This window comes from Vulpes lagopus, chromosome 1, assembly GCF_018345385.1.
Source record: "Vulpes lagopus strain Blue_001 chromosome 1, ASM1834538v1, whole genome shotgun sequence".
In the NCBI taxonomy this organism is placed as follows: Eukaryota; Metazoa; Chordata; class Mammalia; order Carnivora; family Canidae; genus Vulpes; species Vulpes lagopus.
Genome location: NC_054824.1, coordinates 119,841,436 through 119,864,105, shown reverse-complemented (window position 1 = coordinate 119,864,105; position 22,670 = coordinate 119,841,436). Strand labels below are relative to the sequence as shown.

General features: G+C 35.2%; 1 protein-coding gene and 1 long non-coding RNA gene across 4 annotated transcripts in view; one reads left to right on the top strand and one right to left on the bottom strand.

Moving 5' to 3' along the window:
- MIB1 (MIB E3 ubiquitin protein ligase 1) overlaps nucleotides 1–22,670 on the bottom strand; it is a 136,244-nt gene that overhangs the window by 36,287 nt on the left and 77,287 nt on the right. The window contains exon 12 of the mRNA XM_041757927.1: nucleotides 14,832–14,983. Coding sequence (XP_041613861.1) covers nucleotides 14,832–14,983 — 152 coding nt within the window. The remainder of the gene's footprint in view (nucleotides 1–14,831; nucleotides 14,984–22,670) is intronic.
- LOC121492809 lies at nucleotides 1,113–6,910 on the top strand. Of its 3 annotated transcripts, none has more exons than XR_005988321.1 (3): nucleotides 1,113–1,461; nucleotides 1,783–1,958; nucleotides 3,129–6,910. It is a non-coding gene; the product is annotated as an uncharacterized LOC121492809 (long non-coding RNA). The 3 variants fall into 3 exon arrangements; XR_005988316.1 differs by having other exon boundaries at nucleotides 1,116–1,429; XR_005988309.1 differs by having other exon boundaries at nucleotides 1,117–1,410.

The window sequence follows — 22,670 nt, the reverse complement described above, 5'->3', positions numbered from 1 at the left end:
GTTTGTAAAATCCTAAAACTGTATCTCCATAAGTACGTTAGATTTGATGTTAATAATATTCTTTTCTCCTTAGTTAAAAAAAAAAAAAGCAAATTTCAACATTACAATTTATTGTGAATATGCTATAAAAATTTAGAGCAAAAGTATTTTTCCTTTGAAGCATATACTATTATGTGGCAACATTACAGATTAGATTAATGACTAATTTCAGTCTCTGGTAAAGTAGAAAGGATCATGCCTAAATGTTATTTCAGAAAATTTAAAAGGAATAGCAATGTCAAAGGAAGGAAAAAAATACTTCACATTTAAAAATGAAACAGAATTAATAAAAGTGCATTTTAATAGCTCTGTATGTAAATACAGTTTCAATATAAAAGTACATGATTACTTAAAAGCATTCTAGACCCTGTTTCTCATCTAAGCACTACAAAAAATTAACTGAAACTGACACTGAATTAAAAGTTTTAAGTAGCATTTTTCCAAGATTTCATTTACATACTACTCTTTTCTTCCTTAATGATTTCTTTCCATCTTTAATACACAGGTTCTATTTACCATTTCTACATACTTTCCATTCAAATATTATTTCTTAAATTTAAAAAGCATGTTTAGCAACAACTAGCTCTAAAGATAACCCTGCAAAATCTCTTCAGGCCTTTAGTTATGTAAAATACCATCATTCATAATATATTTACCAACAAAAATTAGGTTATGAAATATATTTTGGCAACAGAAGGATTTTACTTGTTCCAGGTCTGTCTAAAGACTGTCTTGCAACTAGCCAGGGTAATATTTTTCCTCTTCTTTTTTTCTCTGCAGTGCTTCTAAGTATAGTGACAGCTGCATCAGGCTTTCCTAGTCTCAGCGCAAGCTCAGTGAAAATCTGGGAAATGCAAGTGGAAACATGAGAGACCGCTTTATTTGGCAGTGCTTTAAAAAAAAAAAAAAAAAAGGCAGAACAAATGGCAAAGCAGTGTTGTGGACCGCAGGATGAACAATCAATAGGCAGAAAGCAAGATAGAGGCTTCCTCAGCTTTTGGATCGACAATCGACAGCTGAGAGACTATTTTTTGCTATGGTTGACTAAATATGGTCAGGGAAGAGAGAGGCACAAGAGAGCCTGTTTGCCTGGGAGTGCATGTTTCAAATGCTTAGCTGCCTATAAAGCTGTAACAGTTTAGCCTGTGGCCACTGAGAGAAGAATATAAGTTAACCTCTGTAGTGACCATGTGGAAGTCCTGACCTTGCTTGCAGACTTGACCTTTGGATATGACAAGGTGGCTTCAATACAGATCTACCAATTAATCCTGGAAACTAAAAACCAAAAACCAAAAAAATCAAAAAAACAACTTCACAGCAAGAAAGATACAGAATATTTCCTGAGAAGTCAGAAGAACCCAATGTATTCTGGTGGGCAAAGAAAAATAGGGTGAATGTTTACAGTTACTTGGGGGGAGTGAGGTGTGTTTTGGTTTTTGTCTGTCTTTTTTGGATTATAAAATTAACTTCCTCTACAACTTTCTCCCCTCTTCTGAAGCATTTCATCTGAAAAATAAGTGAGGTTCATTTTCTTGGCCATTATACCAACCCTCCTTGGTGGTTTAACTTTCTGTACAGCAGATACAAGGTACTCGTATCTGTGCAAAACTGGTAATAGGATCTTCCAAATCAAATAGCCAAATTTCATTCAATTTTATTTTTTTAAGGTGAAGGAAAGGGAGAGGAAAAAGATGGCTTATTTGTTTTTGTTTGTTCATTTGTTTTTCAAATGTATCTTAAAAGGTGAGGTTCTGTATTCACTGATACGGTCCCCTTGCTTCCCTCGGCTCATGGAAAGAAGTGCTGAATCAGCGAATAGAGTGAAGGAACAATCAAGAGGAGATGGCTGCTGCTGATGTGACTATCTAGGTCATTATCTTTCTTCCTCCTGCAAATGCTGCATGGCACTAAGCTTACAGGTAATAGAGCACCACAAGGCCTGCACTTTTAAGGATGCTTATGACTTTCTGCATGCTTACCAATTACTGATATGATAAATGCTTTTATTGTTAAAGTCTATCTGGGCATTACCTAATTTCATAGTTCAAGTAAACAGCTTATATAGCGTAAAAAGGAATGTTATTCAAGTATCTTGGCAGATAATTCTTGATCTCAAAAATGCATAAATCCATTATTGTCAATGACATCATTAAGGAGTCTTTCTTGTTTCAGATTAAATGATGATTTTGCATCCTTAGTAAATCACACTCTGCTCCCAAAGTATGCTACCTTTTAAAAACTATTAACTGTCTATTTCAAGGTTTAGTCAACCAAGAGACTTGGCAGATTACAAAATAATTTTTAAAGCTAACTTTAAGTTGGCCACAAAATAAATCAGAATGTGCATGGTAAGTTACCCTAATGCTGCATTGCTGAAACTGCTGTAGTGCTGGGCCTTCTACTGCTACGTTCTGATTTGCTCTCTATGAACTGCACTAACTTTTTATTACAGGCTGCAGAAATTCTACTTTCCTTGCCGTTGTGTTTTCTCCTTTCCTAAATATGAACATTTCTTACGGTGTTCTTTTAAATTAACCTCTTAATACCACAAATGTTAAAGGCAACTCACCAACTATAATGTCTTATCAAGCTAAAGGATCAAGCTCAAACCCCCGTGCTCATAGGCTAACACCTTTCAGTTCTTTTCAGTGAGACTTTAGAAAAGTTGACTATCTTGGTAGTTATCCTTTATATTAAAAAATAATAATAATCAAAAGAACCCAGCTCCCCCAAATTACATATTTATCCAACTATTCGAATGTGTATTCAACCCAAACAAAAGCACCAAAATGCAAAGTTCAGTTAAGTAACTAATTAAGACAAAGGAAGGACAAAGAAGTTTTCAAAATAATCATGAATTCCTTATCTGTGACCTTTAAAAAAAATAATTCATCATCTTTAAAAATTCAGTTCACTCACACTCTAAAAAGATCTAGTTTTTCTCCTTGTTCTTTCAACTTTACTTTTTTTTTCTTTCAACTTTAGACACAATATCAGAAGAAGTACTAATTGGTTAATTGGTTAAGTTTTGGTAAGATATATAGTCTGTAAAAAGAATATGCACTGAATTCATTACTATCTACTTGTAGGATCAAGAAGCAAACTACAAAATAAGAAGAAATTCGCTCTGAAGACATGAAGGACACTAGGCTGATCTTACAAGTTTCTGAAATATATTCTGTAAAAACTCCACTGATTTTATGAATCTCTGGCAAAAACAACCAGACCAGGACAAAGTTCAACAGATAACTGGTTAGTGTTTAGAAGTGTCTATGTCCACCAAGAACAAGGAGCCACAAATGGCACTAATGCCATGCTTCAGGTAAATCTGTTATAGTTTAGTCTTTGATAGTCTCTGCAAATGATCTACCACTGTTCTGTATCAGTAAGCTGTATGTTTTACTAACAAATGGGAAAAATAAAATATTTCATGTTTCTACAGCTAACAACTTAGTAAAACCTACTCAGAGTACATACTTCTTTATGTACCCATATGAACATACAATGCTATGGAATGTAAAGAAGTATGTATTTTTGGTAGGCAATAAACTGCCAGGAGGGAACTACACTGCAGCTAAAATAAGCCTTTGCTTCTTTCTATGTGAATGACTGTCATACGGTAAATTAACCTAATATCTAAGAAATGACCTTTGGCGATACACCACAAAAATGTACCTACTACTTTTAGATGGAAACTAAATGCTGCAAAGATTTCTACTTTGTGAAGAGAAAAAAGTTTAACTAAGGAGATTAAAAATTATCAAAATTATCATGAAACTCTTTTTAAATCTTTTAAGTTTAAAATATACTATTGTTTTACATTTTTAAATTAAGTACTTACATGACTACAATTTGAATACAGAGAAGAAGCTAGTATTACCAGAATAAAAGAGGAAGGGATACACATGACCTATTTTCTGTCTCTACAATTGGATCTTAATTGAAATATATCATATTAGTAGGATCAACTGATTTGTTAAGATTAAAATATAACAAAAACTGATATCATTACATTTTAACAATTGTTCTTCATAGTTTAATAAATTTATAGTCTGCTAACAGAAGAATTTCTGAAGCAAGTTTTGTTTGTTGTTTTAGGCTTTCTGTTTTGAAAGCTATCATAGATGTAATTCGAAAAGACTATCTTTTAAGTAACATTCTACTCTTCAAAAATAAAAAGTGGTGTTGTCCTCAAGTTAATTAGGTCCTTAGCCCAGTCTTTGTTTTAAATGCTGTTAGTACTTAAAACAAAGATTTATGCATGAAAAATGACAAAATTCTGGGCCTCAGTTGTAGGTTAACAGGGCACATTGCTAACAGATTGCCAAATATTTAAAAGAAATTAGTTTATTATATTATCCTTGAATTTGCTTTCTCCAAAGCAGTACATAAAATGAAAATGCTATAGTTAAGAAATCAATTTACACAGACAGAATAATCATCTTTCACTGGTACTGGGCAACAGCAATTCAATTTTGACAAACATGATAGGCCCACCCACTACTTGTAGTGTGTTGGAGATACCAAAATACTTTTTTTGTATCTTACACAAAATTTATTTTGTATAATATATACTTAATAAAACTCATAAATAATAAAGCTACTGGCAATACTTTACAAGCAGTACCTGTTTCAAGCTACTATGACAGATTTAGAAAAAAGGAAATACTAATATTCATATACTCCAATCATTCCTTATTACAAGTATTATTTCAACTGTAATATTCAGACATGTATAAAGAGCATAATGATATTTGAAATTTTTTATGTGTCCCAAGTTGAAGAGAATGTCCATAAGGTTAACTATGGTTATCACTGAAAATATGTATCTCAAAAGTACAGGTTCCTCTACAAAACAACTCAAAAGGCATTACTATACTCATGTTTTATAACATTATAAAATTATAGAACATTGTAAAATTGTAGAACAATTATATTCATTATTTTATAGGCACAATAAAAATGTTTAATAATTACTTTAAAACATCCTGGTGACAAAGAATCTCACTGCTATAATGTTAAGAGTACATAATCCTCAGAAAATGAAATGACAACATCTGTTATTCATTTTAAGAGGCAAAATTATATACTGATTCTAGTGCCTACAAGTTAAATGAACATATCTGAGTATTTTCAATCATTCTAAAATGTCACATCCATCACTTAGATCAGCTGTTCATTTTTAACTGAGTACATAGTAAACTCTGGGCATCTGCTGACACTGGTGTAACTCAAACATTTCAACTGTCTCTCTGACAGGGATAACAGATGCTGACATTATCAAATGCTGTACTATTTTTTTTCCATGGCCTCTCCTTGCCCCGATATGGCCAGTATATGAAACTGAACTGTCATCCAAAAGCACACTTGAGCAACTGGATCTGCTAAACAGCTCCCATATAACTAGTAAAAATAGAAGCCAGTTTTACTGCTATCTTCAGCACTTAAGTCCAGGCAATTTAACACCTGTTTCATTTCTATTAGAATAAATGGAAAGAATTGTAGTTACATTAATTTCACCAGCAGCATACTTAACCAACCAACAGATGCAGAATATACTTAATATGAGAACTGTCTGAATATTGCCTAAATTACTGTTGAGCTTCTCCTCATTTACTTCAAAACAATAACTGTTTCTTTATTTTTCAAAGTTCTTACTTTATAGGCAAACTATAATATCTTAAACTTTCATTTTTGCAAAATACTTTATATTTCAAAAGATATCCCTTCCCTGATACTGAAACACAACACTAAAACCACATTATAACAAAAATTTGCTGTACTTACTTTTAAAATATTACTCATGTAGATTTTAATACTCAAATTCACTGATTATAGCTATGCACCACAAGTCCATGCATTATTAAGCTGATAATGGAAGGAACTGGGCAATCTGTACCCAAAATGATGGAGAATTCAGTCAGGGAAATAGACCTTAAAAAAAGGTTAATATACTAACCTATGATTAGTAACACTACATTAGCAAAAACAAAGAAAAAAGCTGGTATGTGTGGTAGTTCCTTTCAACAGAAGTCCAAGCAATACACCAAATACACATGTGATCTATTTATAAACCAAAGGGCAGAGGTACTTTCTTAAGGCCACTCATATTCATCCACCCCCTCCCTGTCAGCAACTTGCTATCAGTCCTCAAATATAATACTAAATAAAGGAGCAGTAGGAAGAAAGGTAGCACTACCAGTACTCTTCCCTAACCTATTAGCATACTTGCTTGGTTCACCACCTAACGATAAATACAAAATAGTACATTGAAATACATTAAAGTCTGTTTGTTCCTTTAAATGCTGTTGGTTTTAAAACAGATTATTATCTACATTTAAGAATTATGCAAAGGTATACATTGATAATTCCTTAATGCGACAACAAAATGTTAACGTGCACAGACTTCTACTCTGTTCAAGTGGGAAATAGTAAGAAAAGTGTCTCAAAATAGAAAAGTTTATATGTAATGACTAAAGAGTACTGTCTCTAATATTTGTAGAAAGTCCATAACCATAACTGTACAAATAAAGAGCATTTCAATTCTTTTGTATCCCAAACTAGCAGCACTGCAATGCTTTGCTAGAGCTGGTAAAATGGAACCAAATCGCCTCTTCAATGGATTTGGTCCCCTTCAACCAGCTGTAGCTATGCATTGATTACTACAGGACAGACAACGTTTCCATTTATGAATTTCATCACATGTTGACTAATTTCAGCTTATTTAAATTATTCAGGCTGTGGTTTAAATCAAATAATTTGTTACTGTTAATTCTCCTTGGGAGAACCAAAGTGGTTAACAATGTTTATAAAAGGTTTTATGAAAAATGTGTAGATGACTTAAGGATTGCAAATAAAATATTTTTACTTATTTACAGTCTCGGTATTACATTTTTTTATCCTTCAAAAAAGAAATGGTAATGAAATGTAGCCTATGCTGCATAAAAAAAAAAAAAAAAAAAAACACACATTTCCTTAAAGGAAGAAAATATTTGGGAACGTCGCCCAAAACCCACGTGAAACCATAAAGGGAACACCACAGTGTGGTTCAGTTCACATGGACATGTACAGATTTTAAATTAAAGAAAAATAGAACATTAAATATAATACTCTAGAAATGTTGGGTCATGATCCCAGGATTAGCATTTAATTTTATTGCTATTTACCTGAATATTGATAGATAAGGTGAAAAAGGAAATGAATAATTCTATAGAATATCTTATGGAGAGACTGAAACAGTTTCTAGTTCTTCCAACCTCAAAACAAAAATTTTTACCCTTCAGAAAAGAAAGGAAACGCTAAGTATCACTGCTTTTTACGATGTAGGTATTCCACCTCTCCATACTTGTTTCCTTATTTGTAAGATGAAGACCTCTTCTAATAATAACATCCTGTGACTCTCCTCACTGTCTTCTTTGTCCTTTGCAAATATATATATATGCACATAAGCCTCCTCTCTCAGTGGAGAGAAAAAAAATGACAAGGTATCCAACATTCTTCTATTTTTCTTACTGCCTGCAATACAACTACAGGTGATATAATATTCTTTAACACATGGAAACAAGCATTTCAGTAATTAATGGGGAGTTACTGCCACCAAGTAGTAGTTTAAAAATATAATGTTCAAATAATCTTCAAGAGAGCACTCCTCTACTTCAAAGTGAAGATCACCCCTTAAAAGGACATAGGCAAAGGAAAGTATATATAGAAATAAATCTTATCACTTCATTCAAGTTATTAAGCCTTCATGCTCATATTAATCACATTTCAATTAGTCACATTAAATATATTTATGTATTATAAAGCACATCATGTTTGAAGAGTGGATGCATGGCACATATAAGAGAAACTGGACACACTATAAGTATAGTATCATTTAATACACTCAGCTACTTTTTATATACAGCACTCAGCATGTTCAGAGTTTATAAGAAAAGAAAGACACTAAACACAAAGATATGGCCTGGATTATCAAATCTTCATATATTCAACATAGTCTCATTTACCAGGCCTTATTTCAGAATTTAAAAAGTTAAAGGTATCATACATTCTAAATGGAAAATTATGAGTTGTTCTCATATTCAGTGAGATTTAGTATGTCCTTTTGTGGGAATAAGCACAGAAAAAATGCCTGTGAAGTTATCTTAGCACTAACCTAAAAACACAAGTATATCACATCATGTGGTTCACTCATATTTTCCTGTTACTTTTACTTTTCGTAAAAATAAAATTTATATTAAAGAAAAACTTATATTAATATAAGTTTTACTTTAATGAAAAGTTTATATTTATATTAAAGAAAATTTATATTAAAGAAAAATTTGTGAATAACACTATATGAGGTTACATTATAATACTGTTAACAATACCTCCAAAATATCTATCTGATATCAGTATCTCCAAAATACTTGGCTGGTTTTTGGCCAGTTCTGCAGAGAATACCACTAATTTATTTTCATGGCTCTAAAGGAGATCTAAAAACTTAAGGACAGTCAAAAATGCAACATCCTCACAGAAAGTATCTAAGTAATGTGCCAATTAATGCTAATCCAAAGAAATTAATTTTCATTTTCAACAACAGAAATGCCTCCTGCTCTTCATTTAAAACTGAAATTTCACCTGTTACAAAAAAAGGTGAAATTTCACATATTACAAAAAAAGGTAATATAGGGGGATCCCTGGGTGGCTCAGCGGTTTGGCACCTGCCTTCAGCCCAGGGTGTGATCCTGGGGTCTCAGGATCGGGTCCCACATTGGGTTCCCTGCACGGAGCCTGCTTCTCCCTCTGCCTGTGTCTTTGCCTCTCTCACTCTCTCTCTCTCTGTGTCTGTCATGAATAAATTAAATCTTTTTTTTTTTTTAAGACAATATAACTAAAGTCTAGGGAAAGTATCTCTAAATACTAAAAATAAGAAAAAGCATGGTCCTTGGTTAAGATTTCTGAAATAAAAAAAAAACTATATTAAGATATATTATAACTGCTATTCTAAATGCTCCAAATTTTATAAACCATGATACTAACATACTCAGTGTCTCAGAATGAAAAGCTTACATTGTCTCCCACAATTCTGAAAGAAAAGAAATGGCTTTATAAATCTTTCTTAATGTCTGTATTTCATTTACTGTTATACCATGAGGAAACATTAAGATCAGCTTTGAAATCCAGAATCTGCATTGATTTGAGATTTTGAAATCTAGATTTCAAAGTATATTCTTCAAAAATACTGAACATCTAGACATATTTTTGAAAACCAGGGAAATTATATTTTCTTTTAAAAAGTACAACCAATAAATAACTCTACTGTGTTAACTTACTGCTGAAAAATTATTACTGCTTACTAATGGCAAAGCTAAGAAATAGAATGCTACTGAGTTCCACATATATACACATGTACATATAAATTTTGGGGGGATCCCTGGGTGGCGCAGCGGTTTAGTGCCTGCCTTTAGCCCAGGGCGCAATCCTGGAGACCCGGGATCGAATCCCACGTCAGGCTCCCGGTGCATGGGTCCTGCTTCTCCCTCTGCCTATGTCTCTGCCTCTCTCTGCCTCTCTCTGCCTCTCTCTCTCTCTCTCTCTCTCTCTCTGTGTGTGTGTGACTATCATAAATAAATTAAAAATATATATATATAAAAAATAAAATAAAATAAATTTTGGAAACTTTTCCATATTGCAAACCATAATAAATTGAAATAATTGTAAGTAAATGTGCTGATATTAAGTTACATTCACAATGATGTAAATGATTTTCTGTAGAAATAATATATGTGTATTCTAATAAAAGAAAAACCTCAAAATTAGCTAAAAATTACACTAACTGAAGTACCATGAATTGCAATTAAAATGGACTATACATGAAGTTCAACAATTAAGCCAAGTATACTAAGGAAGTATAACTGTAGTTTATTTTTTTTTTATTTTTTATTTATGATAGTCATAGAGAGAGAGAGAGAGAGAGAGAGAGAGAGAGGCAGAGACATAGGCAGAGGGAGAAGCAGGCTCCATGCACCGGGAGCCTGATGTGGGATTCGATCCTGGGTCTCCAGGATCGCGCCCTGGGCCAAAGGCAGGCGCCAAACCGCTGCGCCACCCAGAGATCCCATAACTGTAGTTTAAAATAAAGATTACAAAGAACAAATTAAAATGTTACAATCCAAGTTAACAGATTAAGTTATATGAGTTTTTTAAAAAGTTACATGAATTAAAAAGTGCTTATAAAGGGGGAAATGTTGACACATATTAATCATATCTAATATTTTTTCAAAAATGCTAGTTTTATTAGGTTCCAGAAATAATAAATGAACTATATCTGGTATTCTCAAATAAGTGTTAAGGCCAAGACTTTCTAAAAAAATTCTGAGTAGACCAAAAATGATTCTTTCTGTTTTTTGACAACACTGATCAGTACAAAGAAAGAAAAGCATATTTTGAGAAAAAAAATATCTGATATGAAAAAAAGAACTCAAAACTATCTCAATTTGCAATTTCAATTGATATAGAAGTTGTATCATCTTCTGGTACTTTTTAGTGTCCAATTAAAATCACATTCTTTACCTGGTAATCTAACATTACAACTGCATAAAATGTTTTAAGGAAATAGAAATAAAAAAAGTTATGTAGCTTTAACTAAACCACCACTTTGCTGCAGAATAAAAATGGCTTTTTTCCCTTTTCTTAATGCTACCTGACACCAATTATTTAATTGAAAGAATCACCATTATAAATTTTCAGAGGAATTCTCAAGATATATGCAAGAATTGAAGAAATGTAACTAGTATCCTGTCTCCTCTTTGTATAATTTTATTAGCATTATTAAATATACTACCCCTATTCCCAGTAAAGTGAAATAATTCAAAATATTTAAAAGTTACTCATTTCCTAAACTCTTCAATTTTCAGTTTATCTTAAACTTTATGATTTAATATAAGCTAAATTCCCTCAATAAAATCTCTCTCTTTTAAAAAAAGATTTCATTTACTTATTTGAGGTTGGGGAGAGGGCACGAGCAGAAGGAGGGGCAGAGGGGAGAGAAAGAAGCAGACTCTCTACTGAGCAGGGAGCCTGACATGGGGCTTGATCCCAGGACCCTGAGATCATGACCCAAGCTGAAGGCAGACACTTAACCGTCTGAGCCACCCAGGCGTCCAAATAAAATCTCTTTTGACTATTCTAATTTGAAATAATTGCTGTTTGAATGCCTAACAGTTTCTCCACAGAATCTGTAACTAGTCATATAACATCTTATATCTAGCACTGTCAAATTAAGACTAACATTTAACAAATCCGTATCACAAAGCATTGTGGGAGATACAGATGAATAGGAGTGCCCACAATTTTAACCGAAAGAAACATAGAAATACCACAGATACCACAGATAGAAAGTGCAGCAAAATAAGAAAAAAGAAGTATAGGGCAAATAGAAAATGATTCCATTGATGAGATCTAGGAGCTCTGAAAAAAAGACAGTCAAAATCAAGAAGGAAAGAGGATTAAGAGCATCCTGACAAAAGAAAATGCTTAAATAAAAGAAGAAAACAGACAAAATATTTTAGAAAAGGGGAACAGTATATAGCTAAAGAGCAAAGTAAGAAGAGGGAATTTAATTAATGGGAGATAAAGTTAGAAAGACAGGCTTAAGACACACCACATAAGTATGAAAGCCAAGTTCAAGGTGTACAAATTTTATTCTATGTACAACAGGAAGCAACTAAAGATTTGAGAACAGGAGAGAGGAGCCATTATACCTATGCCTTTAGAATGTAAGTTGGTAACTGTATGAAAGTTAAATAAGATATAAGACTAAAATTAGAAAGAACAATTAGAAAGATACTATAAAAGTTTTAGTAAAAGTGGTGAGTAATTAGATTAGCAACAACGGGAATAGGAAGCATAGAATAGACTGGAAAAAGGCTAGAATAAATGGAATTTGATAACTAACTAGAAGTTAAGAATTAGTGAGAGAGTAGTCAAAGATAATCCTAAATAAAGAGGCAGCAAGGGGAATGATGGATGTACATTCTTAATTAAATCATTCATTGTCCATGTGTTTGTCTTGAAACCATAATACAGACCATAGTTCAGAAAAAATAATACAAGAAAGTTAAGAGCTATTATTCTTTTTTTCTTTTTTAAGTAGGCTCCATGCCCAGTGTGCAGTTCCACACAGAGTTGAACTCACGACCCTGAGATCAAGACGTGAACAGAGATCAAGAGTCAGACACTTAACCAACTAAGCCACCCAGGTGCCCCCTAAGAGCTATTAATAAGTCAGATTCTTGGGACGCCTGTGTGGCTCAGCGGTTGAGCGCCTCCCTCTGGCCCAGGGCGTGATTCTGGAGTCACGGGATCTGCACAGGGAGCCTGCTTCTCTCATGAAAAAAAAAAAAGATTTTATTTATTTATTCATGAAAGACACAGAGAGAGAGGCAGAGACACAGGCAAAGAGAGAAGTAAAGTAGGCTCCCTGCGGGAAGCCCAATGTGGGACTTGATCCCGGGACCACAACCTGAGCCAAAGGCAGATGCTCAACCACTGAGCCACCCAGGTGGCCCTAAATAAATAAAATCTTTAAAAAAAAAAAAAGTTAGATTCTTGCTCAACTTCTAGCTGCTTCATAAGTCAGCTATGTGATCCTGAATACATAAATTCATCTCTTTATAAGCTTCATATTCTTTTCTATAAAAAGAGGATATTAACACCTGCCTCAAAAAGCTGTTGAAAGGATTAAAGGAGATAATGCATGCAAACCATTTAGTAGAGGCCTTGCCTGGGTAAGTGCTATCATCATCGTCTGTCTGAGAGGCAGGAAACATATAATACTATTTTGTCACCTTCACAATGCCAAAAAATATGAAGTGTTCAAATATTTATAATTTGGAAAACAAATCAAGACACAATCTAAAATATGGTCATTTATTTCCTCCCACATTATGTACCCATTTTTAGGGGCATCAACAAGCAATAGCAGGAAAATCCTTTTGTTCTCTGTGCTCACCCTCTAGTGGTGATCCTAAGAAGCTAAAAAATAGCAAAAACTACAATACACGATATAAAAATGCAATATGGAACCAGAGGACAAGAATGTATGGGGATGTAATATAGCTAATATTGTATTGTATATTTCAAAGTTGATTAAGTGAGTAAATTTTATAAGTTCTTATCACAAGAAAAATTATTTGTAATCATATGTGGTGAAGGATGTTAAGTAATCATTTCATAACATATTCATGTAACAAATCATTATATTATGCAATTGAAACTAACAATATCATATGTCAATTATAGCTCACTTTTAAAAAAAGAATTCAGGATAGATTAAACTAAGTAAACTTCAGAGTGAACTGCTAACTCCCTCAGTCAAGATACGCAGACTTAATTCAAGTATAAACAGAAGACATCTAATACAGAATTTTCTAAAATGCTTCTCAAGAGTTAAGCATTTATTATTCACAGAAAGCTCTAGATTAAAAAAAAACTAAGTTTTCTTGTTCTGTGATTCTTTGCAGATCCTTAAAGTTCTTTGATTTCCCAGAAGCTTTTCTCAAACTATACTCAGCAGATACTGCTTTTTAGTGGACTAACACTATTGTTAACGGCTGGGGAATTACTACACTAGAAGATTATATAATTATATTATTAATAAGGAATTAGGGGGATCCCTGGGTGGCGCAGCGGTTTGGCGCCTGCCTTTGGCCCGGGGCGCGGTCCTGGAGACCCGGGATCGAATCCCACATCAGGCTCCCGGTGCATGGAGCCTGCTTCTCCCTCTGTCTGTGTCTCTGCCTCTCTCTCTCTCTCTCTGTGACTATCATAAATAAATAAAAAAAATTAAAAAAAAAAAAATAAGGAATTAGGTAATTATTTAGCCACAAGTTAAAAAAAATAATGGGGTGGCTGGGGGGGGGGGGGCCCAGTCGGTAAGTGCCTGACTCTTCACTTCAACTCAGGTCTTGATCTCAGGGTCTTGAGTTCAAGCCCCAAGTTGGGCACCACACTGGGCATAGAGCCTACTTCAAAAACAAAACAAAACAAAACATGTAAATGGATAACATAAGATGAAAGGACACAGTGAGAATGATCTTTAAGAAACATAAACCTCAGGGATCCCCGGGTGGCTCAGCAGTTTAGCGCCTGTCTTTGGCCCAGGGCGCGATCCTGGAGTCCCGGGATCGAGTCCCACGTCAGGCTCCCAGCATGGAGCCTGCTTCTCCCTCCTCCTGTGTCTCTGGCGCTCTCTCTCTCTCTCTCTCTCTCTCTCACAAATAAATAAATCTTAAAAAAAAAAAAAAAAAAAAAGAAAAAGAAACATAAAACCTCAGGGATCCCTGTGTGGCTCAGGGGTTTAGCCCCTGCCTTTGGCCCAGGGCATGATCCTGGAGTCCCAGGGTCAAGTCCCACATCAGGCTCCCTACATGGAGCCTGCTTCTCCATTTGCCTGTGTCTCTGCCCACCCCCCACCCCCCGTGTGTCTCTCATGAATAAATAAAGTCTTAAAAAAAAAAAAAAAAAAAAGAAACTTCAAAATGGAATGTATTTTAATTAAATCTTTAAATATAAGTATTCTTGATACTTTATAACCATATTTAATATATTTCAAAGTCACCTCATAATACTTGTATTAATTTAATAAAAAAATAAAACTAATTTAGTGAAGACATAACTTTCACAGCCTTTAAAATGATTTATAAAATACTAAAATAAGCCATTATTTCCTTATCAGTATCAGAAAGAGAACCAGTACTAGGAAACTATTTTTAAACTGCATATAAAATAGTAAAAGATGTGATCTTTACCTGGGATTTCCTCTTAGCGCAGCATGGTGTAGAGCATTAAATCCATTATTGTTTGTAATGGTAACATCTGCTCCAGCTTCTAGAAGAACTGCCAGAATGTCATCACGTTTCTTACTTATTGCATCATGAAGAGGAGTATCCCCTTCAGAATCCTTTTTTTAATTTGAAGAGACATTCATTAGTTCTTGCACCAAACATCACATGCAATATTAATATATATATATATATATATATATATATATATATATATATATATATACTTAACTACTAAACAGAAGCCATATCCAAAAACCTTCAATAAAACGTTCTGTGTTAAATTGTAAGATGCAGGCAAGAAATGTTAGCCTCATTATAGTAAATAAACTCATACTCAGTCTAGAACACAATAAACATGTAGCCTACCAAAGAAAAGGAAAAATAAAATTCAAAACATGCTCAAATATGATTTAGCTAATTACAAAAATTAATGAAGTGAAAAAAGGTGCCCCCAAAATTCATTCCTACTACACCATATTCCTATTAGAACTGTTATGCCCTAAAATTTCAAAACAAAACTATACCAGTCTTGGGGCCATAGAGCAATGAATTAAAAATCAATAGTTTTCAACCTTGGCTGCACATTTAGAATCTGTAGGGGATGGGGCACCTGGGTAGCTAAGTCAGTTAAGCATCTGCCTTTGGTTCGAGTCATGATCCCAGGGCCCTCATAACAAATTCCTAACCCAAATTCAATCCAATCAGGCACTCTCAAGCCTGTCTAATGTCACTAAAAATTCAGTCTTCAACTTGAGACAGGCTCTTAATATGGCTGGAATAAGCTTCTATAAGCCCTGATCTGTCCTTCCTTCTTGTCCCCACAGTAGCTATTCCAAACATTTATCACTCTTCTCAATGATCTTTTGTAGACTACTCCACATTCACTCTCAACAAATGACTATCTCCCATTTCAGACCAAAAACAATCAACAGGTATAAATTCTCTCTCCTTCAACAGATTAACACCCTCTAATGCCTCCTCCATCCTCCAATTCTATAATCCACTTAGAGGCTTTAAATTCTAAACCATGCCAGTTCCAAAATGCTGCACCTCAGAAATATCAATCTCCGATAACGATCTAGGGGAACAAAATCTCCAATTCTTTCAGTTCTCAAATCCTCAGTCCTATTGCTCCTATTTTATTTCTTCATTGCTTCTCTGATACCAATCCAATCTAATCCATCCGGTTGCTAACACTGTGGATAGGAATTATCTCTTAGGTGACTCTCGCCTCAAAAATTAGGTATTACTAGAGGAGTCCAAGAAGGTGGAGGAGTCCAAGACAGGAGAGGAATAGGAGACCTTAGCTTCCTCAGGTTCCAGGAATTCAGATAGACATCTATCAAATTATTCTGAACACTTGCCAACTCAACCAGAGATCTAAGAAAAGAATAGCTGCAACTCTACAAATAGAAAATCAACCACTTTCTTCAAGGTAGGAGGTAAATCCAAGGCGATATATGGGAAGACATATATCGCTTATATATAGACCTCGGTGGTCTATCTTGGCAGCCAGCATCAGAAAGTGATATAACAGCACAAAATTAGAACATCTAGATGTCTGCTCCAGTGAGGGATGTCCTGGCCTGAAAGGTGTTTAGGTGGCAAAGGATGGAATCCTAGGTGGGACACTGTGGTCTCAGGATCATCAGGGTCACAGGAAGACTGGAGATGCCTGAGTGCAGAAGTTTCCCAGGCATCAGAGCGGAGAAACCAGCTGACATCAGAGACCCCAGGAGTCGGATCTCAGCTCGGGGATGCCATAAACCACGAACCACAGCACAGTCAGGCACCATTCCCTGAGCAGGGACCCAGCAAGCAGCAGAACCTCCATGAGAACCCCCTACAGAAGTCTGCAGGGTTTGGAGACTCAAAACAGGGTCATATGCCTGAGACAGAAACTCTCAGTCACAGGCTGGGTGAACAGTGTGGCCAGAGACCAAGCAGACAGGAGTGATTGGCTGCTTTTCCTTGAGGGCACACTGAGGAGTGGGGCTGGGAGCTCTGGGCTCCAAGGCTGGAGACTGGAAGGCCCCATTTTCATTCTTATCTTCTAAAGTGATGGGGAGGGAATCCCTGGGTGGCTCAGCGGCTCAGCAGTTTGGCGCCTGCCTTTGGCCCAGGGCGCAATCCTGGAGTCCTGGGATCGAGTCCCACGTCGGGCTCCCGGCATGGAGCCTGCTTCTCCCTCTGCCTGTGTCTCTGCCTCCCTCTCTCTCTCTCCATGTCTATCATAAATAAATAAATAAATCTTTAAAACAAAAAAATAAAGTGATGGGGAAAGCCTTCAGGGTACAAAAGCCACCTAGAGCAATCAGAGCACATTACTTAGCCTGGATCCCTATCAAGGGCAGTACAACTGCACTAAGGTGGGGGTGGGGATGGGGGGTGGGAGACAAACACAGGATGAATGGGATGGACAGAAACAGAATCAGTACAGAATTTGAGAGATAAGTGATACCATAAACCAACATAACATTAGAATAATTGGGATCCCAAAAGAAGAGGAAAGGGGAGGCAGAAGGTATACTGGAGCAAATTATAGTGGAGAAGTTCCCTAATCTGAGGAAGGAAAGAGGCATTCAAGTCCAGGAGGCACAGAGAACCTCTTTTAATATCAATAAAAATAGGTCAACAACTATAGTGAAACTTGCAAATCTCAGAAATAAAGAGAAAATCCTGAAAGCAGTTCAGGACAAGAGGTCCATAACCTACAAGAATAGAAACATTAGACTGGCAGAAGACTTATCCACAGAGACCTGGCAGGCCAGAAAAGACTGGCATGATATATTTGGGGTGCTAAATGAAAAAACATGTAGCCAAGAATACTTTATCCAGCTAGGATATCATTCAAAATAGGAGAGATAAAAAGCTTTTGGGACAAACAGAAACTAAAAAAATTGTGATCACTAAACCAGCCCTGCAAGATATATTAAAAGGGATCCTTTTTTTTTTTTAATTTATTTATTTATGATAGTCACAGAGAGAGAGAGAGAGAGAGAGAGAGAGAGAGGCTGAGACATAGGCAGAGGGAGAAGCAGGCTCCACGCACCGGGAGCCTGATGTGGGATTCGATCCCGGATCTCCAGGATCACGCCCTGGGCCAAAGGCAGGCGCCAAACCGCTGCGCCACCCAGGGATCCCGAAAGGGATCCTTTAAACGAAGAGAGCCCTCAAAAGTAACAAAGACCAGAAAGCAACAGAGACAATATACAGAAGCAGTGACTTTACAGGTAATACGATGGCCCTAAATGATTTCATCTCTTTCAATAATTACTCTGAATATAAATGGAGTAAACGCCTCAATCAAAAGGCACAGGCCATAAGATTGGATTAAAAAGCAAGACCCATCGATATGCTATCTGCAAGAGACTTATTTTAGATCCAAAGACATCTCCAGATTGAAAGTGAGGAAGCAGAAAACCATTTATCATGCTAATAGACATAAAAAAAAAAAACAAACTGTGGTGGCAATTGTTAAATCAGAAAAATGATATTTATTTTTTTTTGTTTTTGTTTATTTTTAGAAAAATTATATTTAAACCAAAGACTAATAAGAGATAAGGAAGGACATCGTAAAAAAAAAAAAAAAAAGGAAGGACATCGCTAAAGGGTTTATCCAACAAGAAGATCTAACAATTGTAAATATTTATGTCCCTAACATGGGAGCAGCCAATTATATAAACCAATTAATAACAAAACTAAAGAAACACATTGATAATAATACAACAATAGTATGAGACTTTAACACCCCATTCATTGCAGTGGACAGATCATCTAAACAGAAATTCAACAAGGAAACAAGGGCTTTGAATGACACACTGGACCAGATGAAGTTCAGAGATATATTCAGAGCATTTCATCCTAAAGCAGAATACACATCCTTCCCGAGTGCACATGGAACACTTTCCAGAACAGATCACATCCTAGATCACAAGTCAGGTCTCAACCAGTAACAAAAGACTGGGATCATTTCCTGCATATTTTCATATCATAATGCTTTGAAACTGGAACTTAATCACAAGAGGAAATTTAGAAAGAACTCAAATACATGGAAACTAAAGAACATCCTACTGAAGAATGAATGGGTCAACCAGGAAATTAAAGAATTTTTTAAATTCATAGAAACAAATGAAAATGAAAACAGAACTGTTCAAAACCTTTGAGATCCAGCAAAGATGGTCCTAAGAGGAAAGTATACAGTAATACAAGCCTCTCTCAAGAAAAAAAGAAAGGTTTCAAATACACAACCTAACCTTACACCTAAAGGAGCTGGGGAAAGAACAGCAAACAAAGCGTAAACTCAGCAAGAGAAGAGAATTAAAGATTAGAGCAGAACTCAATGAAATAGAAACTGACAGAACAGTAGAACAGATAAACGAAACTAGGAACTGGTTCTCTGAAAGAATGAATAAGATCAATAAAACACTGGCCAGACTTACCAAAAAGAAAAGAGAAAGGATCCAAATAAATAAAATCATGAATGAAAGAGATCACAACCAACACCAAAGAAATACAAACAATTATAAGAACGTATTATGAGCAATGGTATGCCAACAAATTTGGCAATCTGGAAGAAATGGATGCATCCTAGAGACCTATAAACTGCCAAAACTGGAACAGGAAGAAATAGAAAACCTGAACTGACCCATAATCAGCAAGGAAATTGATGCAGTAATCAAAAATCTCCCAACAAACAAGAGTCTAGGGCCGGATGGCTTCCCAGGGGAATTCTATCAAACATTAAAGAATTGTTATGTTTCTGAAGCTGTTTCAAAAAATAGAAATGGATGGAAAACTTCCAAACTCTATGAGGCCAGCATTACTTGATCCCAAAACCAGATAAAGATCTCACCAAAAAGAATTACAGACCAATATTCCTGATGAACATGGATGCAAAAATTCTCCCCAAAATACTAGCCAATAGGATCTAACGGTACATTAAAAAGATTATTTACCATGACCAAATGGGATTTATTCCTCAGCTGCAAGGGTGGCTTAAAATCCACAAATAAATCAATGTGATACACTTTTTTTAAATAAAAGAAAGAATAAGAACCATATGATCTTCTCAATAGCTGCAGAAAAAGCATGTGACAAAGTACAGCATCCTTTCTTGATTAAAACTCTTCACAGTGAAGAGACAGAGGGAACAGATCTCGGTATCATAAAAGTCATATATGAAAAGCCCATAGTGAACATTATTCTCAATGGGGAAAAACTGAGAGCTGTTCCCCTAAGGTCAGGAACATAAAAGGGATGTCCATTATTACCACTGCCATTCAACAGAGTACTAGAAGTCCTAGCCTCAGCAACCAGACAACAAAAAGGAATAAAAGACATGTCAACTGGCAAAGAAAAAGTCAAATTCACACTCTTCACAGATTATATAATATTCTATGGGGAAAACCCAAAAGACTCCACCTCAAAATTGCTAGAACTCATGCAGAAATTCAGCAAAGTTGCAGGTTACAAAATCAATGCACAGAAATCAATTCCATTTCTATACAGTAACGATGAGACAGAAGAAAGTGAAGTTAAGGAGCCAATTCCATTTGCAATTGCACCCCAAACCATAAGATACCTAGTAATAACCTAACCAAAGAAGCAAATAATCTATACTCAGAAAACTATAGAACATACATGAAATAAACTGAGGAATACACAAAGAAATGGAAAAACATTCCACACTCATGGATTGGAAGAACAAATATTGTTAAAATGTCTATGTTACCTGGAGCAACCTATACATTCAATGCAATTCCTATCAAAATACCAATTTTTTTCACAGAGCTTGAACAAATAACCCTAAAATTTGTATGGAACCAGAAAAGAACCCAAATAGCCAAAGGAGTATTGAAAACTAAAACTAGTGGCATCACAATGCCAGACTTCAAGCTCTATTACAAAGCTGAAATCATCAAGACAGCATGGTATTGGCATAAAAATAGACACAGATCAATGAAACAGAATGGAGAACCCGGAAATGGACCCTCAACTCTATGGTCAATTCATCATCGACAAAGCAGGAAAGAACAGCCAATGGGGAAAAAAAAAGTCTCTTCAACAAATGGTGTTGAGAAAATTGGACAGTCACATGCAGAAGAATGAATGACACTGGACCATTTCCTCAAACCATACACAAAAATAGACTCAAAATAGATGAAAGATATAAATGTGAAACAGGAACCCATCAAAATTCTAGAGGAAAACACAGGCAGCAACCTCTGTGACCTTCATCACAGCAACTTCTTGCTAGACAAGTTCCAAAGATAAGGGAAACAAAGGTAAGAATGAACTATTAGGACTTCATCAAGATAAAAAGCTTTTGAACAACAAAGGAAACAGTAGACAAAACCAAAAGACAATCGAGAGAACAGTAGAAGATATATATTAATGTCTTATCAGAAAAGGGCTAGTATTCAAAATCTATAAAGAACTCATCAAACTCAACATCCAAAAAACAATTTTAATCAGAAATGGGCAGAAGACATGAACAGATTTCTCCAAAGAAGACATTCAAATACCAAAGGACACATGAAAAAATGCTCAGCATCACCCAGCATCAGGAAACTACAAATCAAAACCACAATGAGATGCTACCCCACACCAGTCGACTAAAATGAACAAGTCAGGAAACAACAGTTGTTGGCAAGGATGCAGAGAAAGGGGAACCCTCTTACACTACTGGTAGAAATGCAAGTTGGTGCAGCCACTCTGGAAAACAGTATGGAGGTTCCTCAAAAAGTTTAAAATAGAGCTACACTATGACCCAGCAAGTGCACTACTAGGTATCTATCCAAAGGATGCAAACATAGTGATCCAAAGGGGCACCTATACCCAACGTTTTTAACAGCAATGTCTGTAATAGCCAAACTATGGAAATAGCTAGGAGTAAATCAACAGATGAATAAAGAAGATGTAATACACACACACACACACACACACACACACACACACACACACACACACAATGGAATATTACTCAACCATCAAAAAGAATGATATCTTGCCACTCGAAACAACCTGAATAGAACTAGAGGGTATTATGCTAAGTGAAAACATCAATCAGGTAAGACAATTATCATATAAACTCTTTCACATGTGGAATTTACAAAATAAAGTATCATATAGAAAGAGAAGAAAAAATAAAACAAGATGAAATCAGACAGGAAGACAAACCGTAAGAGATTCCTAATCATAGGAAACAAACTGAGGGTTAAAAAGGGATGGGGTAACTAGGTGATGGACCTTAAGGAGGGTATGTGATGTAAAGAGCACTGGTTATTACATAAGACTGATAAATCACTGACCTCCACCTCTGAAATTAAGAATAGATAATATGTTAATTAATTGAACTTAAATTTTTTAAAAAATTTTAAAAATAGGTCCTACTGAAAATCAACTCTTCAATCCTATATATTTTCCAAAACAGAAAATCTTCCTAATGACTAGATCAAGACTCTAAGATAAATTAGGCTACAATTAAAATAATTTAGATAATTATAAAATAACTATCATGAAATGCAGCCCATTATACTTCCTTAAGCTGCTGAAGCTCACTGTCATGATCAATAAAGTTGAATCAAATTAATTCAAGCTGGTATTTCTACAAGGAAGTCTCCATCTCCACCCTCCAGTATAAAACCAATCCACTCACATTTTCCTTAAAAAGGCTTTTCTTTTCTTTTTTTTTTTTTAAAAACAGGCTTTTCTAAGAAGAATAGCTGCCAATTTTATCACAGTCTATACCTTTGGTATCGTTTACAATGACTAATCAAACAAAAACATGTGGATAACAAA